Source organism: Cryptomeria japonica, chromosome 6, assembly GCF_030272615.1.
Source record: "Cryptomeria japonica chromosome 6, Sugi_1.0, whole genome shotgun sequence".
In the NCBI taxonomy this organism is placed as follows: domain Eukaryota; kingdom Viridiplantae; phylum Streptophyta; class Pinopsida; order Cupressales; family Cupressaceae; genus Cryptomeria; species Cryptomeria japonica.
In genome coordinates, this window is record NC_081410.1 from 220,857,291 (window position 1) to 220,881,689 (window position 24,399).

General features: G+C 45.3%; 1 protein-coding gene across 4 annotated transcripts in view; it reads left to right on the top strand.

The window, feature by feature from the left end:
- Positions 1–24,399, top strand: part of LOC131071435 (cell division control protein 48 homolog C) — a 352,754-nt gene that overhangs the window by 50,611 nt on the left and 277,744 nt on the right. For all 4 annotated transcript variants that reach the window (XR_009112514.2, XM_058007265.2, XM_058007266.2 and 1 more), the window contains exon 4: positions 2,692–2,822. Coding sequence is in view for 3 of the 4 variants with exons in the window: in XM_058007265.2 (XP_057863248.2) it covers positions 2,692–2,822 (131 nt within the window). In the remaining variant the exon portion in view is untranslated. The remainder of the gene's footprint in view (positions 1–2,691; positions 2,823–24,399) is intronic.

Below are 24,399 nucleotides of genomic sequence, written 5' to 3' on the forward strand. Positions count from 1 at the left end.
CTACTAGTGCCCAACATAAGATTGTATTTCTGTTAACAAATCTCTCACCTATCATCCTCTAGGTGTAGCATCTAGCGTATGGTCCTTAATGCCTTCAAATTGAGCATAAACTTTCATCAGTTAGTTTCATAGTTTCCCATGATTCTTCTTAAAGCACACATTTTGTCCTTTTCGGGCCACATTGGTGCTATACACCATCCAACTTGTATTTCCAAGATTGAGTTCAACTCTCTGTAGTGCTAAGGTAGATAATTCCAAGCTATGGTTTCCTTCGACATCTTTTTTTTTGACTTCAATTAATATAATAGCAAGGTTTTCAGCTTCAGCGTCACTTCAACAGATGCCACCATCACTTAAAAAAAATTGAAAACTTTGATCAAACCAAACTCTAACCTTTTTGTGGAAATCTCAGCAATACTACACAACTTCAATGCCAAACATTTACCTAAATTCTCCCATTCGTAGAGCCTGCAACCCTGAATGAGCTACATCACAATAACTTGGGTGGATCTTTCACCACCGTAATTATTTTTCTCCAAGAGGGTTTTTGTCCTTCAGAAGGTTGAGATGAACCAAGTTCAATATCCAAACCACAAGTGTTTCACCAGAGAAATTGTAATAATTTGCATAAGGCCAAATGAACTCCAAAACCTTATTTTATAATCTTTCTGGGAACTTTTCGAAAAACACTATATAAAATAACTTTAGAAATTAAATAAGCCTTATATCGTCGAAAAGTGATTTATTTCATTATTTAATTATTTCTGGCACATTTATCACTATATCAAGCATCCATCAATTAAAACTTTTAATGCTGGATCCAACAAGCTATAACACTAATGTGCTTTTAAAATATTTAAAAAAATTTAAGCAACCTTAGGAAAATAATTAAAATAAAGACATTAATAACCCAAGTTGTGGAACCTGACGAAAAACATTGGAATCAAAATCTTATTGCATTGGAGTGATACTGGTGTTGAATAATGAGAAATGGAGCCAACTAGGTGACTTGCTATAAATAAACGTTCTCTCCAAGAATCTTGGAGAACATGCCAAAAGCTGAAATCCATTTGTGAAAGTGACCTAAATATCCTTAGGACTGACTAGGCTCATTGGCAGCATCAAATAACCCCCTTGCCAAGGCTGACATTCACTAGGAAGGTCAGAGCCAATTGCAATGCTAGAGAACTCAAAAATTGGGACATTACATTGAACTTGGACTTGTATCCTGGTTGGATTGGACCTGAACCAGCAAGTCCAGGGGGCCAAATTGGTAACTCAGGTGCCGATAGGTAAGTCTTGTGAAATAACCATGACAATCTAACCTTCCCAAACCCTTGCAAGTCATCTTGTGCTAGAGATACTTGGGTTTCCATGAGAGGCTTTATTAAAAGTTAACTTCAAAAAGTCGAAGCAAGGGGGAATCCACATTACCAAGGATCAACCCACATGAGTGCAATCATTATTTATCGCCCCATCAATGGGAGAGTGTGGGATTGGGGTAGGGGAGAGCTTAAAGGAGTTTCTAGTTTTTGAGAATTTTACTATGCCAAGAGGAAAAGAAAGTACTCTTTTGCTCACTATAGAGTCATAGACACTTGACATAATGGTTTTAGAAATTTTAGTTTCTAAATTAGTAATAACCTGTCGAAGTGAATTTTTTTTTTGGAAATTTTTATTGTTCCTCTCATGCCATACATGGCAAATTATCAAATAGGGAGAGAATATCCAATCTATTGAAAGTGGAATTCTTGTTTCAAAGAGGCCAGCCTTCGAAAACTTGGAGCAAGGAAGAAGGGAGATATTATACCAATGTAGTTTGGAAGATACCAAGCCTAACATAACCTAGCTTAAGGGACAAAACAAAAGCAAGCAATCAACATCTTCATTCGCCTATCCACAAAAAAATACAACACAAGTTATAATTCATGCCAAAGTGCTGCAAGTGATCTCTAGTGAGAGTTTTTTTGTGAAGCTTCAACCAAGCAAATGTGTCTGCTTTAGAAAGATAACCTTTATTCCAGAAAAGATCAACATGCCACTCATTTTCTCTTAGTTGAGTTATTTGGTATAGATATCCTCCCCTTACTGTGTAAGTCCCATTCTTTGAACCAGTCTGTCGTAGAATGTCACTGCCATTACTAAATAAGGCTTTTCAAGAAGCTAATTGTTTCTGCAAAATCTCCTTTTGAAGCACTAAAATTGGAAGATTCGAAAAGTCTTTCCATACCACTTTAGTAACTCTCTTATCACTAATAATGTTAACATAATCCTAACTCTTTCTCCAAGCCTCCAATAAGACAGGTCTAGCATCCAACAAGTGCTCCCTAGTATCTAAGTTAGAGTACCCATTCTAGGAGTTATGCTAGAAAAGAGCCTTCTCTCCATTCCTAATCTCTTAGGTTAGATGATTTGTTAAGTTATCCTAAGTTATAATTGGTGTATAAATATGACTTATGTGGAAATTTGAAAATGAATGGCCTGAAATTTAAAATTATACTAATATAGTGTTATATGAACTTTTCACCTTTATATATATACATATATAAGTATTTTGGCTTCGATATTCGTCTTCATGATTTTCTAAAGTATTGGTGCAATAATATAATTTACAGTTTGCATGCACTCTTTCTTTCTTTTCCCAAGAACAATTTTGGTTGCTGTTGTCAAATGGATCTTATGTAATTGCAGGTTGCAGTAAAATTTACTGTATCCCACAGCTGCGATCTTTCACATTTGATAGCATATTTAGTTTCAAGCCTGGGTTTGAAGACTGTTGAGAGTGGTGGTGGTGCAGAAATGATTTTACGTGCATGGGAAAGGTAAGTACAAGTCTGGGTATATTGTTTTCTTATTGGATATTCTAGTCGATAATAATCTTGTAGGTTGGAACTTGAGGTCAATATTCTATAATATGTTTCTTACATAGTGCATGGAATTGTTGGGATCCTATTTTTCTATGTTATGAGTTAACATTTCCTCCAAAAAACAAAATAACTCAGCAAGAACATGGCACCAAAATTTGGTGAGGGGTTCATGTAATGCCCCGCTATGAGGCCTAGAGGACTTAAACAAATAATACAATGAAAATGTGAATAATTTAAAAATAAAATAAAATTGCCATACACAAGAATGGAGTAACATGATACTACAAGATAAAGATATGATGTACAAACAATATCTAGCATTAGTCCTCAAGGCCCCACAACGATGTTACTCAAAATAACATTTACCAAACATACAAGAACATATGACACCTCAAAAGATATGTTGACACTGTCTATTACAAAGGATCCTGATACATAATACATTGCCATAAGAATATACATATGATCATCGGTTACATCACAGGGTATCCATAAGGATAAAATCTCCATGAGTTCAAACAATGGAGTGAATACATGAATCCGGTACATAATGAAGTCTTCAATCTTCCCACGAGCCATCACGAACATGAAGTAGGACAAACCAAAACCCAATGGGTACGAATAGCACTCCACCCAACCATTTGGTACCATCAGGTCCACCCCTCGTGCTAGGAGGTATCAACCAGACCCAAGAGACAGATGGAAATACAAGAAGATATAAATGACTCACACGAGGCTCACAAGACTACTGTCACAAGAGACTCACAAGGCTATAATCACAGGAAATCAACCAACTTCCAGAGGCCCAAGCAATCCACAGAAGGACAAATCCAAGAGAGACCACTAGGTATGCAATAGTGAAGAGTGTCATCACTAGGTTGTCATGAGTTACCCTGGTGAGTCTTCACTAGGTCCCGACCCCCTTCCTGGGTTACCCTGGTGACCTCTCCCGACCCCCGGCCCCCATACAAACACTAGTGGACCACACCAACCTTTCGAAGGGACAAGATTGGTGGACGCCATTCCAGGCCTTCTCTACTTACCTCAGTCCTAAACAAGCACCCGAGCGTAAGAGAGGCAACAATTTAATCTTAATTAATGTGAACTAGCTACCCTCCCCAGTTCATTATTTTAAATTTTCACTTGATTACAAAACTCTCATTGAGCTACCCTGGCGACCACTTTGGGTCCCGACTCCCAATGAAAGCCACTCCCCCTTGACTTGCACCTAGGAATCCAAAATTCAACACAAGGTCTATGACACCCCAAAACACCAAGAGTCTAGACCCCTCTACCATAGCAAAGGTTGACTGACTTGCTTGAATAGGATTACAAACATAGAGGTTCAAAGCAACAAAGAATGATTGACTATCATAGAAGTCATGCAGGACACCAATTATCATTACGTGAAATGACAAAGAGTAACCATACACAATTAGGAATTCCATCATTGTCCTAGCCTCTGGAACCTAAATTCATTTAATAACATAACCGGGTATCCCACAATAATAGACAAGAATCAAAGCAATAACAGGGTCTCAAAATGCCAAGCATAAAATAATCAATCTTAATAATAAACAAAAGAGACCATAATACCATCTATACATCAATTAATTCAAATTAACATTAATTTTAATACCCCAAAATTTAAACCATTATAACTCATTTTATTCCTAATAATTTGCACAATGAAACTAACATTTTATTATTCAAAACATATAAGAAATCGTAATTCATTCCTACAATTTTGCTATCATGATATTTGATCAACAACAAATTAAATGAAGATTACTCAAGTTCATATGAAGACATAAATATAATCCGAAACATAACTTAACCACATGATTAATTAATTATATGAAATGACATATGTATTAATCGAAATACATTTACTTTTCTCAAAAATATATCTAAATTCCAAATATATCTATATTTAACAAAATACAAATATATATTTTGCAAAATATAACTCTATACTCAAATCTAATAACTTAATCTAAAAATATCTAATTTTATCCTTCATAACTATCTTTATCAAAACCTAGCTATATTTATCCAAAATATAACTATATTTATCAATTATACTATCTTATCAAAATAAACTACATTTTCCAAATAAAAAATATATATATATATCTAATTATTTGACCAACATCAATATACATATATAAATGTATTAACATTTATATAATAATGAATTAGTCTGTGTATATATATATATAATCAAACCCACATATATCAACATGAAATTTAATATTTACAAATTCTTTTTAAAAAAAAATAACAATCTGCTCTTAATATAATAAATCCCAGTCAGAAAAAGTGCCGTGTGGGGGGAAAGGTTTCCACCGTGGATCCCCCCCCCCCCAACGGTGGTGGTGGAGAAATTCCCCACCACCGTGGCTGCCCATGACACCCAGAAATACAAAGCACAGATTTTTTTTTTTTTCATATGCAGAAAATTAATTTCTTCATCACAATAAAATCATAATGAAAATAATACATATATCATTAACCACCCAAAATAAATTTAATAACAGACATTGCATAAATTATTATTTTTATAAAATACAAAAATATCTTACGATTAAAATATGAACAGAAAATTGCAGACAGTTTTTTTTAAACAATCAAACCCATCACCCAAAATTTCCAGATTCACAATTTACATTTAGTTTAATTCAGATTCACAGATAATTTCAATGACCCAATTTCCCCATTTAACAGACAAATCCATAAAATTTTCTCTTTTCAGATAAATAAACAAACTAATTTCATTCAGACTAAAAATAAATTTTACATGCAAAAGAAGTGAATCTAGAACCCTACCTCTTAACGCTATCTGGAAATCAAGGACAGAGGTGGAAGCAATAATCCTCAAGAAAATCCATAGCTGCCGAACACGATTCGCAAGGCACACAAATCCAGAAAGCTTCCACAAAATCTTTCAAACCCCTTCACTAATTCCTCAACAAAAAAACCAAAACAAAACTCCATTGTTCCCCAATTTCTTCTTACAAAACCAGATTTTCCCGAAATCCTTTTCAAAACCTCATAACCAGAAATTCATGCGCACACGAAACTTCACGGGAACCCAAAGCTTTTCTTCCCCTTAAAAGATAACTCCCCAAAAGCATGCAAGATCTACTCATTAATTTCATTAATTAATTTATTTTCTTTTTGCAACTCCCACATGCAAATTTTAAAATTTTGAAAACAATAATTATTTATTACCTTTAAAATTAATTTTCCACTAACACCATAAAATCCATAATTATTATTTAATTCCCTTTTAATTAATTATTTTCTAAATAGTAGATTAGATTAAATCACTTATGTAATTAACTAAATATATAATAATGCACAATTTCAATTTTTTTTTTTGATCGATAATATTGGATTTTATTATTAAAAGAAAAGGAAATTTACATCTTCATAAAAGAAACAATTATCTTTCAAAAAATCACCCACCAACCTCCCAGAACATTCCCAAATACAAAAACCGCCCTCCCAAAACCACTGTATGAACCAATCCAAAATTCCTAACAGTAGCACATCATTATAGACAGATAAAATAGTATGAAGTCAAAATAAAACAGTTTGAACGGAGAAACGAGAATTAACTCCCAAAGACCAACAACAACAAAAAATCAAACACTACCCGAAGGGGCAGCCAAAGTTTGTGTTCCACCTGCCGATGCCATCTTCATGCGTCTAGGCCTCGGCCTCAACCTTTGGCCAATCTCTACCTCGTCCCCTGCTTCCGCTCGTGCCCTCCGAATTACCTCTTCTAGCTCTATGATCTAAGTGAACACTTTTAGCCAAAGAAATGGGACTTGGACTCGGCTCAGACTCAGTGAGGCCAACTCGACTTGGGACTCGGACTTGGGAGTCAAAACATGGCTCAGACTCGGCAAAGTGAAAAACTCAAGAAATTTAGAGATTTTTAAAGATTTAAAACTTGTTTCATGCACCCTTTATTAAATACACCTTAAAGACACAATAACATCATCAAATAGAAGCTAATTTGATTACATACACAAGTATACATCAATCACATAAGCATAAACGCAAATTGTAGCTGAAGGAAATAACAAACATAGATATATAAATATTGTCAAATGTATACAATATTACAAAACTCATGGAATAAAAAATCCATGTCATCATATGATCAAATGAGATGCAAACTCTTCCTTTCCAACTCTTGATGCACCAAATGAAAGTATATGTTGTTATATGGAATTGGAGCCTAATCAGACTTGGAGGTTAAAATTTCCCTACTTTTATTGGCGCAATTTCCCCTCTAATTTTACGATGGGGGTTTGGGGCAGCGCCCTTGGTGCACTCCCTGTCGCGATACAGGGTGGGGTCGAGGGGTAGTGCCGCGCGAGGCCAAAAGACTCTTATTATTTTAAACAGGCGTCAAGTGTTATTTTTCTATTGTTTCTCCTCACAACTCACCTTTCTCCTCCTATTTTGCCAAATGAATCTTAAAGTTACATGCCGCTGACCGAGTTTGGGAGTCGGGACTCGCCAAACTCGGCGATTGTTAGGGGTCAATAACACATGTTAGTAGGGATGATAGTTATATTTGTGTTTATGTTTATGTTGAGTTGCCGAGAGGTTCTTGTCGGGTAGTTGGGAGTGGGTGACGGTTGGCAACTTGGCCAACCGTCGAGTCTATATATGGTTTGGATGGAACCTCGGCAAGGGGAGATGATGTAGGGATATATTCTGGATAATTCAATAAAGATATAACTCTTCTGGTCTAGTTGTTTATCATTATTACTTATGCTGTGATATATGAATGTTCTGTTACATGAATAATTGGTACGTGTGGAAAACACTGTGTTATTTGTTTGTTACCAACTTTACATTAAGGACTAAACATTTTGGCGCCGTTGCTTGAACAAACTTGGAGATAACTATGGCGGCAGGCGGAAGGAATTAATGGGTGGGCCATTCAACTAGCAATTAATTGTCGTGGACAATGATGTTAGTGGCATTATTGTATGCAAATAAAACTAGTTAATAAAGTTGTAATTGTTTTTGTTAGTTCGGCAGCCGAGGGATGGTAGTTACGGTGCGACGGTTGGCACTCACACCCCCTCGGCATCTTTATATACTTCCGAATGTAATTTGTGACACACGATTATGAATGGAATAACATCTCTTATATTTTATCTGATATCTATGGCGTTATTATTCTGCATTACGTGTTGTATTTGTATGCTTTAAGCTATTCACCCGAGAGGGTAAACATTTGGCGCCGTTGCCTAGACATACTCGGGAAAGGAAGGAGCGGATGGCGCATGGACACGATGGGTCTTCTCGTTGGTGAGATAAACCCAGAGGCCGACAACGCGCAAACAAAGCTCTACCACGGAGAAGACACTGCAACGAGGGAATTCCCAATCCTCCTTCAGGTGGCCATCGAGACCTATGTCCGAAGGGAGGCCACAAAGGCTGAAATCCCAACAAGTGTTGTTTGGACCGCACTGGAAGTTAGTTCCGCAGTAAATCGGTTGATGAACCACCTCCCCCAGTTACTTGCACAGGCATCCCTGGCACAACGAACTCGCCTGGTGGAGATTGGTCGGGAAGAGCGACGCCAACAAATCCTCCAACAGTATGAAGAAAACAGCTGTCGGGGAGCAGAGCGTGATGGGACGAGGCCAAGAGGAAATTGAACCCTGAATCCCAGAGGGACAAAAGAACATTCTATATTTGAATAAAGGTGTCATAATATTGACACAAGTTGTATCTGATGAGATGAATTAATAAAGGAGTGTTCTGTTTTTATGTGTTGTTATTTATGGAAATGTACGGGAATTAATGCCCAATCTATTAAAGAAAGATAGAAATAAGAAAGCACAAACGAAGGAGTGGGAGGTTGCACAGAGGGCCTTGATTCTGGAGCAACAAGTAGAATGTAGACGGAGGCTGAGGCAACTTGCCGAAGGACGACCTGCCGAAGGGTTGCTCGAAGGGAACCAAGGAGGTGTCACGGAGGGTGCAGAAGCCGAGGAAAATTTCTACGCATCGCTAGAACACTGCAGGGTGAGAAGCCACGAAGAGTTTTTGGAGGAAACAAAGCTATGGAGGAATCTGGTCGAAGAGACCCGGGATTAGTTTAGGAACTTATCCCTTACGTTGCGCAGTGAGGACCACCGAAGGGAGCCGGACGTGGGTGAGAATGGAGGTGAGGGCAACCGTACGACTGTAGGGGCCGAGGAGCCGCAGACACACGACAGACAAAACACCGTACCCCCAGTCACTCAAGCAGGAAACACCATCGGCGCCGAAGGGAGTGGCGCGGGTGCACAACAGACATCGCCACAACCACCTCCGGGGACACGACCCCCATTAATGGCCAGTAAACAGAAGCTGCCGAAGTTCAACGGCGACAGAAAGGAAGATCCCGTCCGCCATTGCGCACTTGCGAAACCATATGGTCAGCGAACGGTGTTATCGACTAGGACGAATGGGTAACACAATTTCCAGCAGCCTTAAGGGGAGTGGCCATCGATTGGTATCCAGATATGGATAAGGCCAAAGTCGGCACATGGCCCGACCTGAAGAAGGAGTTCGGGATAGAGTTCCGCCTTCTCAGAGACAACAACGAAATAGTAGCCGAAATCTATGGCACAAAGCAGAACAAGAATGAGACTGTCCGAGCCTATAGTCGGCGGCTCAAGGAACTGTTGGGGAAAATGGAGAGACAACCAGCGGATGGCTTGAAAAAGAGATGGTTCGTGGAGGTACTGAAACACTCCCTCTGGAAGAAGATGAAAATTGGTCCACCAACCTCGTACGAAGACGCATATAACAGAGCGATGGATCTCGAGAGCGAGACCAAGACATCCAAGAAAAAAAAGGATAGCTCGTTCGAGGATGATGACTCTTCCGAGGGAAGCAGCAGCGATGGCGAGGCGGGCAAAAAGGTGCAAGCGCTCCAGAAAGACATGGAGCGAATGAGGAGAGAATTTAAAACAATGAGAAGCACGGGTCGGACCGAAGGCGACGTATGGTGCACAGAGTGCAAAGAGGAAGGACATACGAAGGGTACTTGCCCGAAGAAGGCCTTTTGTGAGATTTGCCAAGTGATGGGACGCTCCATTAAGGAGTGCCCATACAACATGACGACCTGAAGTACGCAAATGAACCAAGTGCTGTTCACTGAACAAGCCAGAACATCGGCACAAGCGGGTACGACCCAACAAACCAACACAACGACATCATCTGGAGGTTACAAGGACAACAGACGCGGCGGCGGAATGAATAACAATAATAACAATAACAATAACAATAACAGAAGCCGTATCCAGTATGACGCCAAGGGCCGGCCAATGATCTAGTGTAGGGCCTGCAATCAGTGGGGGCACTTCGCCCGTGATTGCACAAAGGAAGCGCCACCCCTCAACACCTCTGCCGATGGTGTGGGCCAGGCGACCATGAGGACGCAAATTGCCCTAAGCTAGGGGTTAATCTCCTCGACATTGAGAAGACTGGTGAGAAAGAAGTACTGGCGATCACCCGCACTCAGACGAAAAAGGCCACTTATCCCGACCCCGTACGGAGGAGAGATTATGGGAGGCAAAAGCCAATATTGAACGTGAGATGACGGCCGAACGATGGAACAATGAGGTGGTGAGTACATCGCGTACTGAAGCTGAAAATAACATCATTGGGCAAGTACTGCAGATGGAAGTACCTATAAGGGTAAAGGACCTTCTAGAAACAATGCCACAGTTGAGAACCGCCATTTTTAGTTCCATACAAACCACTGCGTAGGCACCTTTGCGTGCCACATGGGCGGAAGTTCCGGTCAGCCCCTCGGTTGATCCAATGTTGTTGGCCTTAAATAGTGGTCGGCATCCTGCTGTAGTAGAGATGGGAATTCTCGGGGCTATCCTCAAAGACACCATCGTGGACGGAGGTTCGGGGGTGAATGTACTGCCAGAGGATACGTGGAAGAAGCTGGGGAAGCCAACACTATGGCCACCCACGTTCAACTTGGTCGGTGCAGACCAGCACGACATCAAGCCACTCGGCACCCTGATGGCCCAGCCGGTCACCATCGACACACAACCCTTCATACTAGATTTTGTGGTAATCCCACTCAAGAAGAAGGGGTACGAGGCCATCTTAGGCAGAGGGTGGCTGGTTACAGCAAAGGTGAACCACGACTAGAAAAAGAACACCCTTTCTATGGAGAAAGGGGGGCGGAAGTACACCATTGATCTGAGGACCGAGGTTGTTGGCGAGGAACTGGCGTCATCTGACTCGGATTCAGAGGATTCAAACAGATGGGAGTGGGACTCCTATGAAGGTAAAGACGAGAGGGAACCAAACGAGGAAGGAGTGCTGGAACTTGGCGGATGTTCAGAAGATGACACTTCCTCATTGAATGGACTCTTCCACTGGCAAATGGAAGACTATGAAGTGTTTCATCCGGCTTGTCACATGCTACAGATTGAAGACGAATCAGGCGAGAAGGAGGAGTTTCCGCTAGAATACACGGAGTACAAGGAGGGAGACGCCAAAATAAATGATGTCTCGGCATATGAATTTTCGAAAGATAGGCCAATGCGGTACGAAGACCCCACTGTGAAGGAAACAAACCTAGGAGACACTGCCAATCTCCGAAATATCTGGGTAGGCGACGATTGGAGCCCAGTGCTGAAGGCTGCAGCATTCAAAATCTTCCTGGAATACAAGGATGTATTCGCGTGCTCCTACAAGGATTTGAAGGGGGTTCCGCCATAAATGTGTGTCCACCGGATACCATTGGTTCCAGGAGCTCAACCGGTACGGAAGAGGCCGTACCGAATGAACAAAAACTACGTTGCCAAGGTGAATGAGGAGATTGAACGGATGCTGGAGGTCGGCATCATATTTCGGGTGGAGACAAGTGAGTGGGTCTCGCCGATTGTGATTTCACTAAAGGAGGCCAACGAGATCCGCATTTGCGTGGATTTTCGGTGCCTCAACGCAGTCACCATGAAGGACCAGTTTCCCATACCCTTCACAGATAGTATCCTGGAGGAGGTGGCTGGCCATGAAATGTACTCATTTCTCGACGACTTCTCAGGGTCCAACCAGATTTCGATAGCTGAGGAGGACAAGCTGAAGACCACCTTTGTGGTGGAAGATGGAGTCTATGCATACAACCGGATGCCTTTCGGCTTGTGCAACGCTCCCGCAACCTCCCAGAGGATAGTTCTTCACATCTTTGATAAGATGTTGGTGGGAAATTTTAAAGCCTTTTTGGATGACTGGTCAATTTTCAGTTGCGAAGACACCCACTTGGTGGCGCTGAGAGAGTGCATGGAGCGGTGCCGAAGGGCTAGGCTCGCCTTAAATCCACGGAAATGCCGATTTATGGTACCATAGGGGAAGTTGCTGGGCCATATCGTTTGTAAAGCTGGACTGAAAACTGACCCAGATAAGGTACGAGTAATTGTGGAAATGGAGTCGCCCATTGATGTGACAGGAGTCAAGTCCTTTTTGGGAGACATTGGATACTACCGGAAGTTCATCAAGAACTTTGCCCAACTTTCATTTCCACTCGACAAACTAACTCGAAAGGGCGAACCATACATATGGGAATCGGCACAAAGGGAAGCATTCCAGGAACTCAAGACGAGACTGGTGGCAACACCCATTTTGGCCTATCCAAATTGGGACCAAGAATTCCACGTACACGTGGATGCCTCAAACTATGCCATTGGTGCTACGCTAGCTCAGGAAGGGGCACACGGGTTGGATCACCCCATCTATTTTGCGAGTAAGTTGATGTCGAAAGCCGAGAGGAACTACAGTACCACCGAGAGGGAGGCCCTCGGGATGGTCTATGCCATACATAAATTTTGACACTACTTGCTAGCGACATCCTTCACCTTCTATGTGGACCATCGGGCCTTGATGTACCTGGTAAACAAACCCATCATCCAAGGCAGGATAAGCAGATGGCTACTGCTACTTCAGGAGTTTACGTTCACAATAATCGTACGGCCAAGCAAAAGCCATGTCATTGCTGACCAATTGTCCCGGATCAGGTCAGGAGAGCTGCCAGAAGGGGTAAATGACGACTTCCCAGACGCCCACCTATTCAAGATCGTAGTACTACCACCATGGTATACTGCCATCGGGGAATATCTCTCCACCTCCGTATTCCCCCAAGGCATGCCGCCAGGAGAGCGAAGACGGCTTGTGTTGAGAAGCCGCACATTCCAGCTGATTAATGGTTTATTGTATAAAATGGGGCCCGACGAGGTGTTACGTCGGTGTGTGATGGAGGAAGAGGTGCCAAGCGTCTTGAGGGAAGCACATGGGCCCGCAGGAGGCCATATGGGACCGGACACTACGGCAAGGAAGGTGTTGCTAGTAGGCCTCTGGTGGCCCACATTGTATAATGATGCGAGAGAATGGGTAGTAGGTTGTGATACCTGCCAGAGAGCGAGGAGGCAGCTGAAAAGGGATTTCATGCCCCTCAACCCTTCGCATGCCCAAGAACTATTCGAGCGTTGGGGGTTGGATTTTATCAAGCCGCTCAAGGTGAGCCACGCTAGGAGGTGTCGCTACATCGTGGTAGCCACTGAATATTTAACCAAGTGGGTTGAAGCGCCGGCCCCACCTGACAACTAGGCCGTAAGAATAGCAAGATTCATCTACGAGCAAATTATTACATGGTATGGGATCCCTATGTAGTTGACAAGCGATAGGGGTGGACATTTTGTGAACCACGTTATTGAACTCCTTACTACGGAATTCAAGATTCTTCATTCACTGTCTAGCCCCTATTACCCGTGAGCCAATGGGCAAGCCGAGGCTACCAACAAGATTCTCGTGGGTGTGATTTACAAGTCGTGCGGCGTCGAGGGAGAAGACTGGGAAGAAAAATTGCCTTCGGTCTTGTGGGCCTACTGCACAACCTACAAGGTGACCATTGGCTAGACTCCGTTCCAACTCATGTACGGGCAGGAAGCTGTGGTGCCAGCGGAGTTCATGGTGCCAAGCCTTCGCATTGCAGTGGAGAACAGACTCGGGGATATGGAGAGCCTGAGGGAGAGTTATATGCCTTAAGCAAGCTGGACGAAAAAAGAATGATGGCACAATGGGCCACAGAGGCAGCCCAACAAAGAAGGAAGGATTGGCACGACAAGCATCTTAGGCGAATGAAGTTTACTCCGGGGCAATTAGTGTTGAAATTCAATGGCAGGAACGAAATCAAACCAGGAAAATTTTAAGTGCGATGGCTAGGGCCCTTCAAGGTACGCGAGGTCAATGCCAACGGGGCAATTAAGTTGTGGATGCTCGACGGGAAGGAGATACCTGATGCCGTCAATGGGTCAAAATTAAAACAGTACCACAAAAGACGGGTGATCGACCCCGAACCCTCTAGAAGGAATAACAATTAAAAAAAGGAAAAAAAGAAAAAAAAAGTACGGTCGTACGGGTCCGTACGAGGAAAAAAAAGCACACGTATGGCGGAAACACCGTATAGGGACACGTGTCGTACGGTGGGGACCATGCAGGTGGCATCGCGTGTCACCGTGCGGTGGCACCGCAAGGTTACCGAATGGTGGCACCGCGTGTCACCGTGTGGTGGCATCGCGGGGTCATCGTGCGGTGGCATCGTGCGTGTCACCCTGCGATGGCTATAACCGCACAGGCAAAGTAGTACGGTGGCCATATAACGTAGAAGCAAAATATTAACGATACGAAAAAAAAAGGGAAACATCATTACCGTACGGCTGCAGCAGTCCGGTGTAGGTAGGGGGACAGAGAAAGAGGCATGTGCTTGATTATTCTAACCCTATTCTTTTTTAAAGAGGGCACAAATGACAAAGGGAGCATTATTTAAATGGACGCCAGTGGGAAAAGTTGGCAAAAGCAGTTACAGCAGTTACCTGGTGTAGTGCCGTCAACCTCAGGGAACAAGAGCGTGGTCTGGATTCTGCCTTCGGGTGTAAAGATAAGAGGCGGCATGGCTAACAACAACAAAAAGAAAGGGAAGAAGGTACAAACCAAAGTGCAGCAGACTCTAGCAAAGAGTGAGGTGATGATGGACACAATCACTTTCGAGGGTTTGACTGGCACAGATTGTAGAAAATGGTGGAACGAGACCTCGAACGATGATCCTATGAAGATACAACTGTGACTTGCACAGGTACAGTGAGCCATCTAGATGCCAATTTTTTGCATCAGGGACTTCGAGGTGGTGCTGTGGGCCATGATTGGTACCTACGACTCGCACAGGCAGCAGTCAGTATTTGATTACGACCATCAACAAATTATAGTATCCTTTGCTTTGACCGAATTTACGAGAGTTTTCGGTATTCCGGGGGTGCATGGAAAGAAAGTAGATAAGGCACAAAAAATAGCCCCAGATTTCAAAGACAAACTGTTGAAACTGATGTGTCGCAACGACCTCACACAAGCGGAACTTGCTAGTCTTCAGCACGCAAGCAAGAGTCGCGGTCTGAAGAAGTCGTTTCTAAGAAAAGGAATATGGCCGTGTCTGGTGGATGTATTGAAGAGCCGGTTGATGGGAGCAAGTTGGGCTTCAGATATTGCCATGGCACAGGTGGTGCTCGTGAATGGCATCCATAACGGTATAGTATATGACTCGGCATCTGTATTAGCAGATAGGATGGAGGAATTCATGACTCTCCAGCACAAGACTTTCTACATGCCCTACCACGCTATCAGGCTCTTTCTAGATGCAGTACGCCTTCGGGGCTCATCGAACCAGCACTTGGCACCACAAGGTCGTGTACACCCTGGACAACCCCCCATATTTTATTGGATGCACCTGGACACCATGGCACCAAGCGGAGATATCCATTCTGGCACGAAACGGAAGAGGAGGGTAGTGGTTTCAGCGTTGGCAACAAAGTCGGAGTCCACCAGTAGTGACCCCAGTGAGGAGGCAGAGGACAGTGATACGGCCACGGAGACTAGTTTCAGAATGGTAGGTCAGGGTGGGCAACATGTAGAAGAGGACATGGGGGCCACATTAGCAGCAACGACGCAGCCTCTCGATGGGCAGACGACTCCAGCAGGAACGACGTTGCCTCCTCCAGGCACGACAGTGACCATGTTGCCTCTAGGTGCGGTAGTGCTGGCCGTGCCCGTTTCTGGTTTTGGGCAAGGTCGGACACCCGTGATTATGGTTCCCCCACCTGCGGCTGCGACACTGGTAGAGTCTCTGGTGGTCGATGAGAGTCATCCCACGACAGTAGTAGAGTTTGGAGGGACAGACGCTGGGGAGATGGGGGTACCAGTGGAACTTCCTGGAGGGAGTGGTCCCCCTTCTCAGTAGGATATGAATGCATGGTTGAGCCAGTTCAAGTTGGCACCAATAGCCCCGGCTAGCACAGCAGTCCTTTCTCCAAGGCGTGAGCAGAGTCCTCACGAGGTTGTGGACCTCGTCGGAGATGGTTCACCAGAGCCGACGCAGAGTGTACCGAGGGACCACTCACCCATCTGTGAGTTGATGTTGAGCCCTACGCAGGAGGAGTTCACCCCGAGCTTCCCATAGACTTCCCACGGGGCTATGGAGGAACATGGTATCGTAGCATCTTTGAGAGGGGATGGCGACAGGGAATTAGAGCAGTTCCTGGCTGATATGGCGGTGGAAGCAAGACAGGTGGTAGCCTCCGTGCGGTCTCAGGGCGAGGCCCGGGTAGACGATGAGTTGGAGCGGCTACTGGAGTTTATGAGGGACAGGTGCAGGACCCACTTTACTCAGTGCTTTGAGTCTGGTGGATGGCCTACCACAGAGACCTTACAGATGTTGGAGAATTGGGGCCTCCGGGAGTAGCTTGGCAAAACAAGCAGACAGGCATTGTTGAGGCGAATAGAGCAGTCCTTCTGAGAAACTTACTATGAGTTGCGAAGGACGCAATATATTGCCGACAATATAGAGACCTAACGCAGGGAGGCCGTGTTGGCACGGGACGAGTTGGCTACTAGGCTTCAGCAGGCGGAGGAGCTCCATAGAGAGCAATTGGCTCGGGCGACGACCACATGGGATGAAGAACGAGTTGCCTTGGAGACAGTGTTAGCCAGAGAGAGGACGGCTAAGGGCGCCTTGGAGGCACGGTTGGAGGAAGTGCACGAAGACAGGACTATGTTGGAGAACCGACTGGGCAGCGCTTTGGAGCAGGTGGACCAGAAAGATAAGGAAGTCCTGGAGGCAGCATTGATGGTGAAAACAACGATGGAACGCCAGATGGTGGCGGAGCGGGACCTCAAGCTGCGGACTGAACAGGTCTACGAGTTACGCGCTCGCCTGAGCGCCGCCCCCTCTCCACCAGGGACACTTCCTCCACACCCTTCTCAGTTCTGAGTTTTATGTTGTAATCTTTTCATGTTGCTTTTCAGTCGTCAGGAGACGACCTTTTTTTTGGGGGGGATGATGTTAGCGGCAATATTGTACGCAAATAAAACTAGTTAATTAAGTTGTAATTGTTTTTGTTAGTTTGGTAGCCGAGGGATGGTAGTTACGGTGCGACGGTTGGCACTCGCAACCCCTTGGCATCTTTATATACTTCCGAATGTAATTTGTGACACACAATTATGAATGGAATAACATCTCTTATATTTTATCGGATATCTATGGCATTATTATTCTGCATTACGTGTTGTATCTGTATGCTTTAAGCTATTCACACGAGAGGGTAAACAAGCGACACGCATGAAGAGATTACCGCGGAAGAGGCACGAGAGGATCAGTTGACGACAGACTTGGTAGAGTTGTGGGACGTGTTAGTCACGCAGTACGTGCAAAGGGAGGCTCAGGAGAGAGCCGTCTCTGAAGGCATGGTACGTGGTGAACTCACTGTCAGCACTCCCGTCTTTGACTTGCTCGGACTCGCTAGAAATTTGATTGCACTTCAAGACCGAAGGGAGGAAACTGTACGGGAACTCCGTCGGCAACAAGTACTCCAAAGGTACGAAGAGTGCAACCCTAGGGAGGAAGAGGAGAGGGAGACAAGCCGATGCCGTACCTCTGGCACTTAATGCCCCTATGGCCGAACAAAGACAAACGTACCACTGCCACCGAAGGAGTGGACGAGGGAACGATACGAAGATCTCTCCGTATAAAGGATCAGGCCGAGCGGAGACGACGGCTAAGGGAGGTTGCTAACTCGAAGAGCCTTGAGAAACGTAGCAGAAGTCGGAGTGTGAGTTGGATTCGTAGTCGGGAGAGACAAAGGCCGTGTACGTGGAAGGAGTTGGCGGAGGTTGCAAGGAACCTGCCACTTCCAGGCGTAGCAGAGGAAGATCTCGCCGACCAGGCCCCGCACTCGAGTAGCGGAGGAAGATCTCGCCGACCAGGCCCCACACTCGACGTCGAGTGAAGAATACTCGGGAGTTGAGTCACAGAGCAACCCGTTAGAGTATTCTGAACAAGGAGATGAGGCGGTACGGGACCTGCACGAAGAGGTTGCCAATATTTTTGAGGCAACATTATCAGGCATCAAGAATTTGTCCTTGTCAGAGGAAACCAAAATAAAAGGGTTAGATCCAGAAACCCTGGGAATGAGGGACTATAGGAGCGAGGGGGACCAAAGCCCTACGGACAGAGGTCCAACCAGGTCAAGAGCGTACGGTACCTTCTAGACACATAATACCTTCCGAGCATATAGTAGCTTCCAAGCGCTACATAAAACCCTCCAGACAAAAACAATGGCACACGCCCCGGAGAAACAAAAGCTTCCAAAATTCATGGGCGACGGATCGGAGGATCCCGTGCGACATTGTAAGACATGTGTGACCATTTGGGAAGCAAATGGCCAGGACGACCGGGATTACTGGTTGAAGGCATTTCCAGCCACTCTGTGAGGAATAGCCATTGACTGGTATACGGACTTGGATGCCTAGTATAAAACGTCTTGAAATAGTCTGAAGAAGGCTTTCGAAGAGGAGTTCAAACTCCTATGGGACGACAATGAAATTGTGGCGGAGATTTACAACACCAAGCAGGGAAAAAGCGAAAGCGTGCGGGCATATAGTAGAAGGCTGAGGGAACTGCTCAACAAAATGGAGAACCAGTCGGCTGATGGCCTCAAGAAGAGATGGTTTGTTGAAGGATTGGTACCATCCCTCAGACGGAAGATGAAGGTGGTCCCCCCACCCTTGTATGACGAAGCATACAACCGTGCGATGGATATTGAAAGTGAAAATAAGACATCTCGAGGGAAGTGCCGGGTGAGCGATGGTGACAGTACGGATGAAGACAGTGATGGGGAGTCCAAAACCGTGCAAGCACTCCGAGGGGATATGATGAGGCTGATGAAAGAACTAAAGGTTGACAAAGAAGGTGGCAGGGAAGGAAAGGAGCTATGGTGCACCGACTGCAAGACGGAAGGACACTAAGGGGAGTTGTCCCCGCAAAGCCTTCAGTGACATCTGCCAAGTAATGGGACATTCCATTAAGAAATGCCCGTACAACTTGAAAGCATGGAGCACACAAGTGCTCTAAGCCCAACCCGACCAAGTCACACCCGCCAGCGACACCTCCGAAGCTGGCAGCAAACTCTGATGCCTCTCCTGGAGGGTACTGAAACAACCAGTGGGGTAACAACAGATCCAATACCAACACTCCGCGGAGTAGAATTCAATACGACGCAAAGGGACGACCCATGATCCAATGCCGGAAATGCAATGAATGGGGTCACTTTGCGCGGGAATGCCAAAATGGAGATGATGCAGGAAGTTTGCTGTGCAAATGGTGCGGTTCGAGGAATCACGAGGACACAACGTGTCCAAAGCAAAAAGGGGTGAATATGCTGGAGGTAGACGAACCGGAGGAAGGCGTATTGGCAATCACAAGATTGTAAAACAAGAAAGCCATGTATCCGGACCCTCGCATGGAGAAAGAAAGACTCCAGGAAGCCAGGGCAGATATCGAGCGGGCGATGGCAGAAGAACGAAGGGCCTCGCACCCGGCGGCCAGTACCCCACTCCGGTCAGGACCAGAGAAAACAATCATTAAGCAGATGTTACAGACCACCATACCCGTGCGGGTGTTCGACCTTCTACAGACCATGCCACAGTTGAGGATGGCCCTGACAAATGTAGTCGGTGACATTGCTAGTAGCTAGGGAAACTGGACGATGGCAGAACCACATAGTACGACCTCGGTGAAGGTACCTGGTACGGAGGCCATGGACCCTATGCTTCTCACGGTAAGCATTGGACGGAAACCTGCCGTGGTGGAGATGGACTAATAGGACAAAAGCTCACAAACACCATTGTGGATGGCGGGTCTGGAGTCAACGTGCTACCGACAGAAACTTGGAGAGGTCAGGGCAAGCCTACCCTCTGGCCACCCACATTTCATCTAATCGGTGCGGATCAGCACGACATCAAACCCCTCAGAACTCTCATGGCACAAAAGGTGGTGATCGGGACACAACAATTCATTTTGGACTTCGTAGTCACCCCACTGGAGAGAAAAGCGTACGACGTCCTCCTGGGAAGGGGATATCTGATCATGGTTAGAGCCAATCATAACTGGAAGAAGAATACACTCTCAATCGAGAGTGAAGGCCATAAGTATGTGATTGACCTGAGGAATCAGTCCGTCAGTGAAGAGCTTGCATAGTCTGACTCCGACTCGGAGTACTCAAATAGATGGGAGTGGGGTTCCGAATGAGACACAGGAGGGAGGGAACCCAACGAAGGAGGAGTATTGGAACGGGACGGATGCTCCGAGGATAGAACTAGTTCGCTGGCCGGGCTCTTCCATTGGCAAATGGAGGACTACGAGGTCTTCCACCCGGAGTGCCACATGTTGCAAGGATACGAGATTGGGGAATCAAGTGGCGGTATGGACGAACAGTCATTTCCACCGGAGTACGACAGGTACCAGGAGGGAATGGCACGAGTGGATGACACGCCAGCCCACCAGTTTGAACTAGATAAACCCATCAAGTACGAGGAAAGGGGTGTGGAAAAAGTTAATCTAGGCAAGGATGAGGACCCGCAGGTAATACTCGTAAGAGATGATTGGAACCTTGTATTGAAGGTGATGACTTTAAGGATATTTCTGGAATACAAGGACGTCTTTGGCTGGACCTACAAGGACTTGAAGGGGGTACCACCGGAATTGTGCGTACACCACATAACCCTCGTACTAGGAGCCCAACCCGTATGAAGGAGACCGTACAGGATGAACAAGATCTACGCGGCCAAAGTGAATGAGGAAATCAACAAAATGTTGGAGGCGGGGATCATATTCAAAGTGGAAACCAGTGATTGGGTTTCCCCAATAGTCATTTCTCTCAAGAAGGAAGCTAATCAGATAAGGATATGCGTGGACTTCAGGTACCTCAACGCAGTAACAATCAAAGATCCATTCCCAATCCCATTCATTGACAGCATTCTGGAAGTAGTTGGGCATGAGATATACACGTTTTTTGATGGGTTTTCGGGATACAATCAGATAACGGAAGAAGATAAGCTAAAGACCACATTCGTGGTAGAGGAGGGGGTGTACGCCTACAATCGCATGCCTTTCGGGCTATGTAATGCACTGACAACCTTCCAAAGGATAATTTTACACATTTTTGACAAAATGTCCGTAGGAAATTTCAAGGCATTCTTAGATGACTGGTCGATTTTTTAGTGATCAGGACACCCATCTAAAGGCATTGGGGGAAATGTATGGAGAGGTGCCAGAAAGCTAGGCTGGCTCTTAACCCAAGGAAGTGCAGATTTATGGTACCGCAAGGGAAGCTCCTCGGCCACATTGTCTGTAAAGAAGGTCTGAAGATAGACCCGGATAAGATAGGCGTGATTGTCAACATGGAGAGCCCAACGAATGTGACAGGGGTAAAATCATTCCTCGGCCACGTCGGCTACTACCAGAGATTTATCAAAGGCTTTGCACAAGTCTCCTGGCCCCTAGATAAGCTGACAATGAAGGGAGAGCCGTTCGTATGGGGTATGGAGCAGGAGGAAGCCTTCAAAGAATTGAAAGATCGGCTGGTGAACGCACCAATACTCGTATACCTGGATTGGAATAAGGAGTTTCATGTACACGTCGATGCCTCTAACTTTGCAATTGGTGCTACCCTCGCGCAGGTAGGGACACAAGGGCTGGACCATTCCGTTTTCTTCCCTAGCCGACTCCTGTCAAGGGCTGAACAAAACTACAACACAACAAAGTGAGAGGCACTAGGGATGGTGTACGCCATACAAAAGTTTCGGCACTACCTGTTGGCTACGCTGTTCACATTTTATGTGGACCATCTGGTATTAATGTACCTCGTAAATAAACCAATTATCCAAGGTAGGGTAAGTAGATGGCTACTGCTCCTGCAGGAATTTACCTTCACCATTATTGTACAACGAGGAAAGTCCCATGTAATAGCCGACCAACTATCAAGGATTAGATCAGGGGAACCGACCGAAGGGGTGAACGAAGACTTTCCAGATGCACACTTATTCTAGATTGCAATACTACCATCTTGGTACGAAAAGATCGGCCGGTACCTCTCTACCTCCACATTTCCAAGGGAGATGCCTCCAGGGTAATGGAGGAAGCTGGCACTGAAGAGTACGACCTTCCAACTAATCAATGGGCTGTTATACAAAATGGGTCCTGACCAAATCTTGAGGAGATGTGTTATGGAGGAGGAAATTCCCGGTGTGTTGAAGGAAGCACACGACGGGTTAGTAGGCGGACATATGGGACTGGATGCGACTGCCAAGAAAGTGCTTTTGGCTAGCCTATGGTGGCCAACTCTACACATCGACGCTCGAGAGTGGGTGACCGGGTGTGACACTTGCCAGCGTGCGGGAAAACCACTGAAGAGGTATTTCATGCCCCTCTTTCCTTCGCAGCTGCAGGAGTTATTCGAACGTTGGGGTCTGGACTTTGTGGGACCTTTGAAGCCATGTAGCATGCATAGGTGCAAATATATTGTAGTAGCTATAGAATACCTCACCAAGTGGGCAGAAGCGAGGGCCTTGCCAGATAACACGACTCTGAGTACGACACGGTTCTTGTATGAACAGATCGTCACAAGGTACGGGATACCCCTTCAAATCACGAGTGATAGGGGAGTGCACTTTGTCAACCAAGTAATTCGTACCATGACCGTAGAATTCAAAATCTTTCACAATCTCTCTAGTCCGTACTACCCCCGAGCTAATGGGCAGACAAAAGCAACCAACAAGGTGTTGGTGTCAATAATTTACAAATCATGTGGGGTGGAGCAGGAAGACTGGGAGGAAAGGCTACTAGTCGTACTATGGGCTTACCGCAGAACATACAAAGTCACTACGGGGCATACCCCATTCCAGCTCATGTATGGGTAGGAGGCAGTAGTACCAACCGAGTATATCGTACCTAGCTTGCGGGTGGCGGTGGATAATAGACTCGATGATGAAGAGAGCTTGGGTGCAAGGCTTGGCAGCCTGATAAAATTGGACAAACGAAGAATAATGGCACAATGGGCAACGAAGGTGGCGCAACGCCGACATAAGTGTTGGCATTGCTAGCACCTACGACGGGTCAACTTCCGGTCGGGGCAGTTAGTTTTGAAGTATAACGGCCGGAACGAACTTCGACGAGGGCAGTTTAAAGTTTGATGGCTCGGACCCTATAAGATCAGAGAGGTCGGGGAAAACGGGGCGGTGAAGCTTTCGACTCTGGACAACAATCCAATCAAGGACCCAGTGAATGGTTCCAAGCTGAAAATCTACAAAGAACGGAACAAACCTGTAATTGAGATTAACATGCTGGGATACGCTACCAAAGGGCACTGGACCATTGGCCAGAGCAAGGAAGTTGAAGAAGACCCGGTGGTAAAAGAACCCTACCGAAGAGATGAAGAATGGGCGAAGCCTTTTGCGACCATGGAAGATCGGCTTGTGCCGAAACGAGTGGAAGGTGTGGCGGTTCCCAGGATCCACAAGCACCTCAGAAATGCGTATTTTGGGGACCCAGCTATGTGGGTGCGGGTATCAAGACATTGGAAGAAGTGGGCCCCATACGAAGCTCTTCGGGAGGGGTACGTAGCATATGATATTGATGAAGAAGCGGAGGTGCGAAGGAGAGTGGAGAGTGCAAATAAAGAGGAGGAACCGGTAGACCTGGAGGAGGATCTTGACTTAGAGGTGTATGGGGCAACCGTAGGTCCCTGTTTGAAAACAAAAGATCTATTCGTCATCGCCTCCCAGCCAGGCGAAGTAGAAGCCAGACCCAATTCATTGTATCGGGTGATCCCTAACCCTGCGAGACCACCGAAGGTTGACGGAGAGAAAGTAAAATGGTACCAACAGTACGAGGGCCGCTATATTGACGATCGATATAAAGGGGTGGGACCCGCTTCGTTAGTTGACAAAATATGGGACCTAGAGTACGTAGGGACATGTTGTGCACAAGAATGTTATAGGAGGTTGCCGCACGTCTGTATGTGGCTGCACGATTTGGAGATAAAAATGAAGACTCAAAATGATCCCTCAGGAATGAAGAGGAACAACAATGGGGATGAGGACGCCG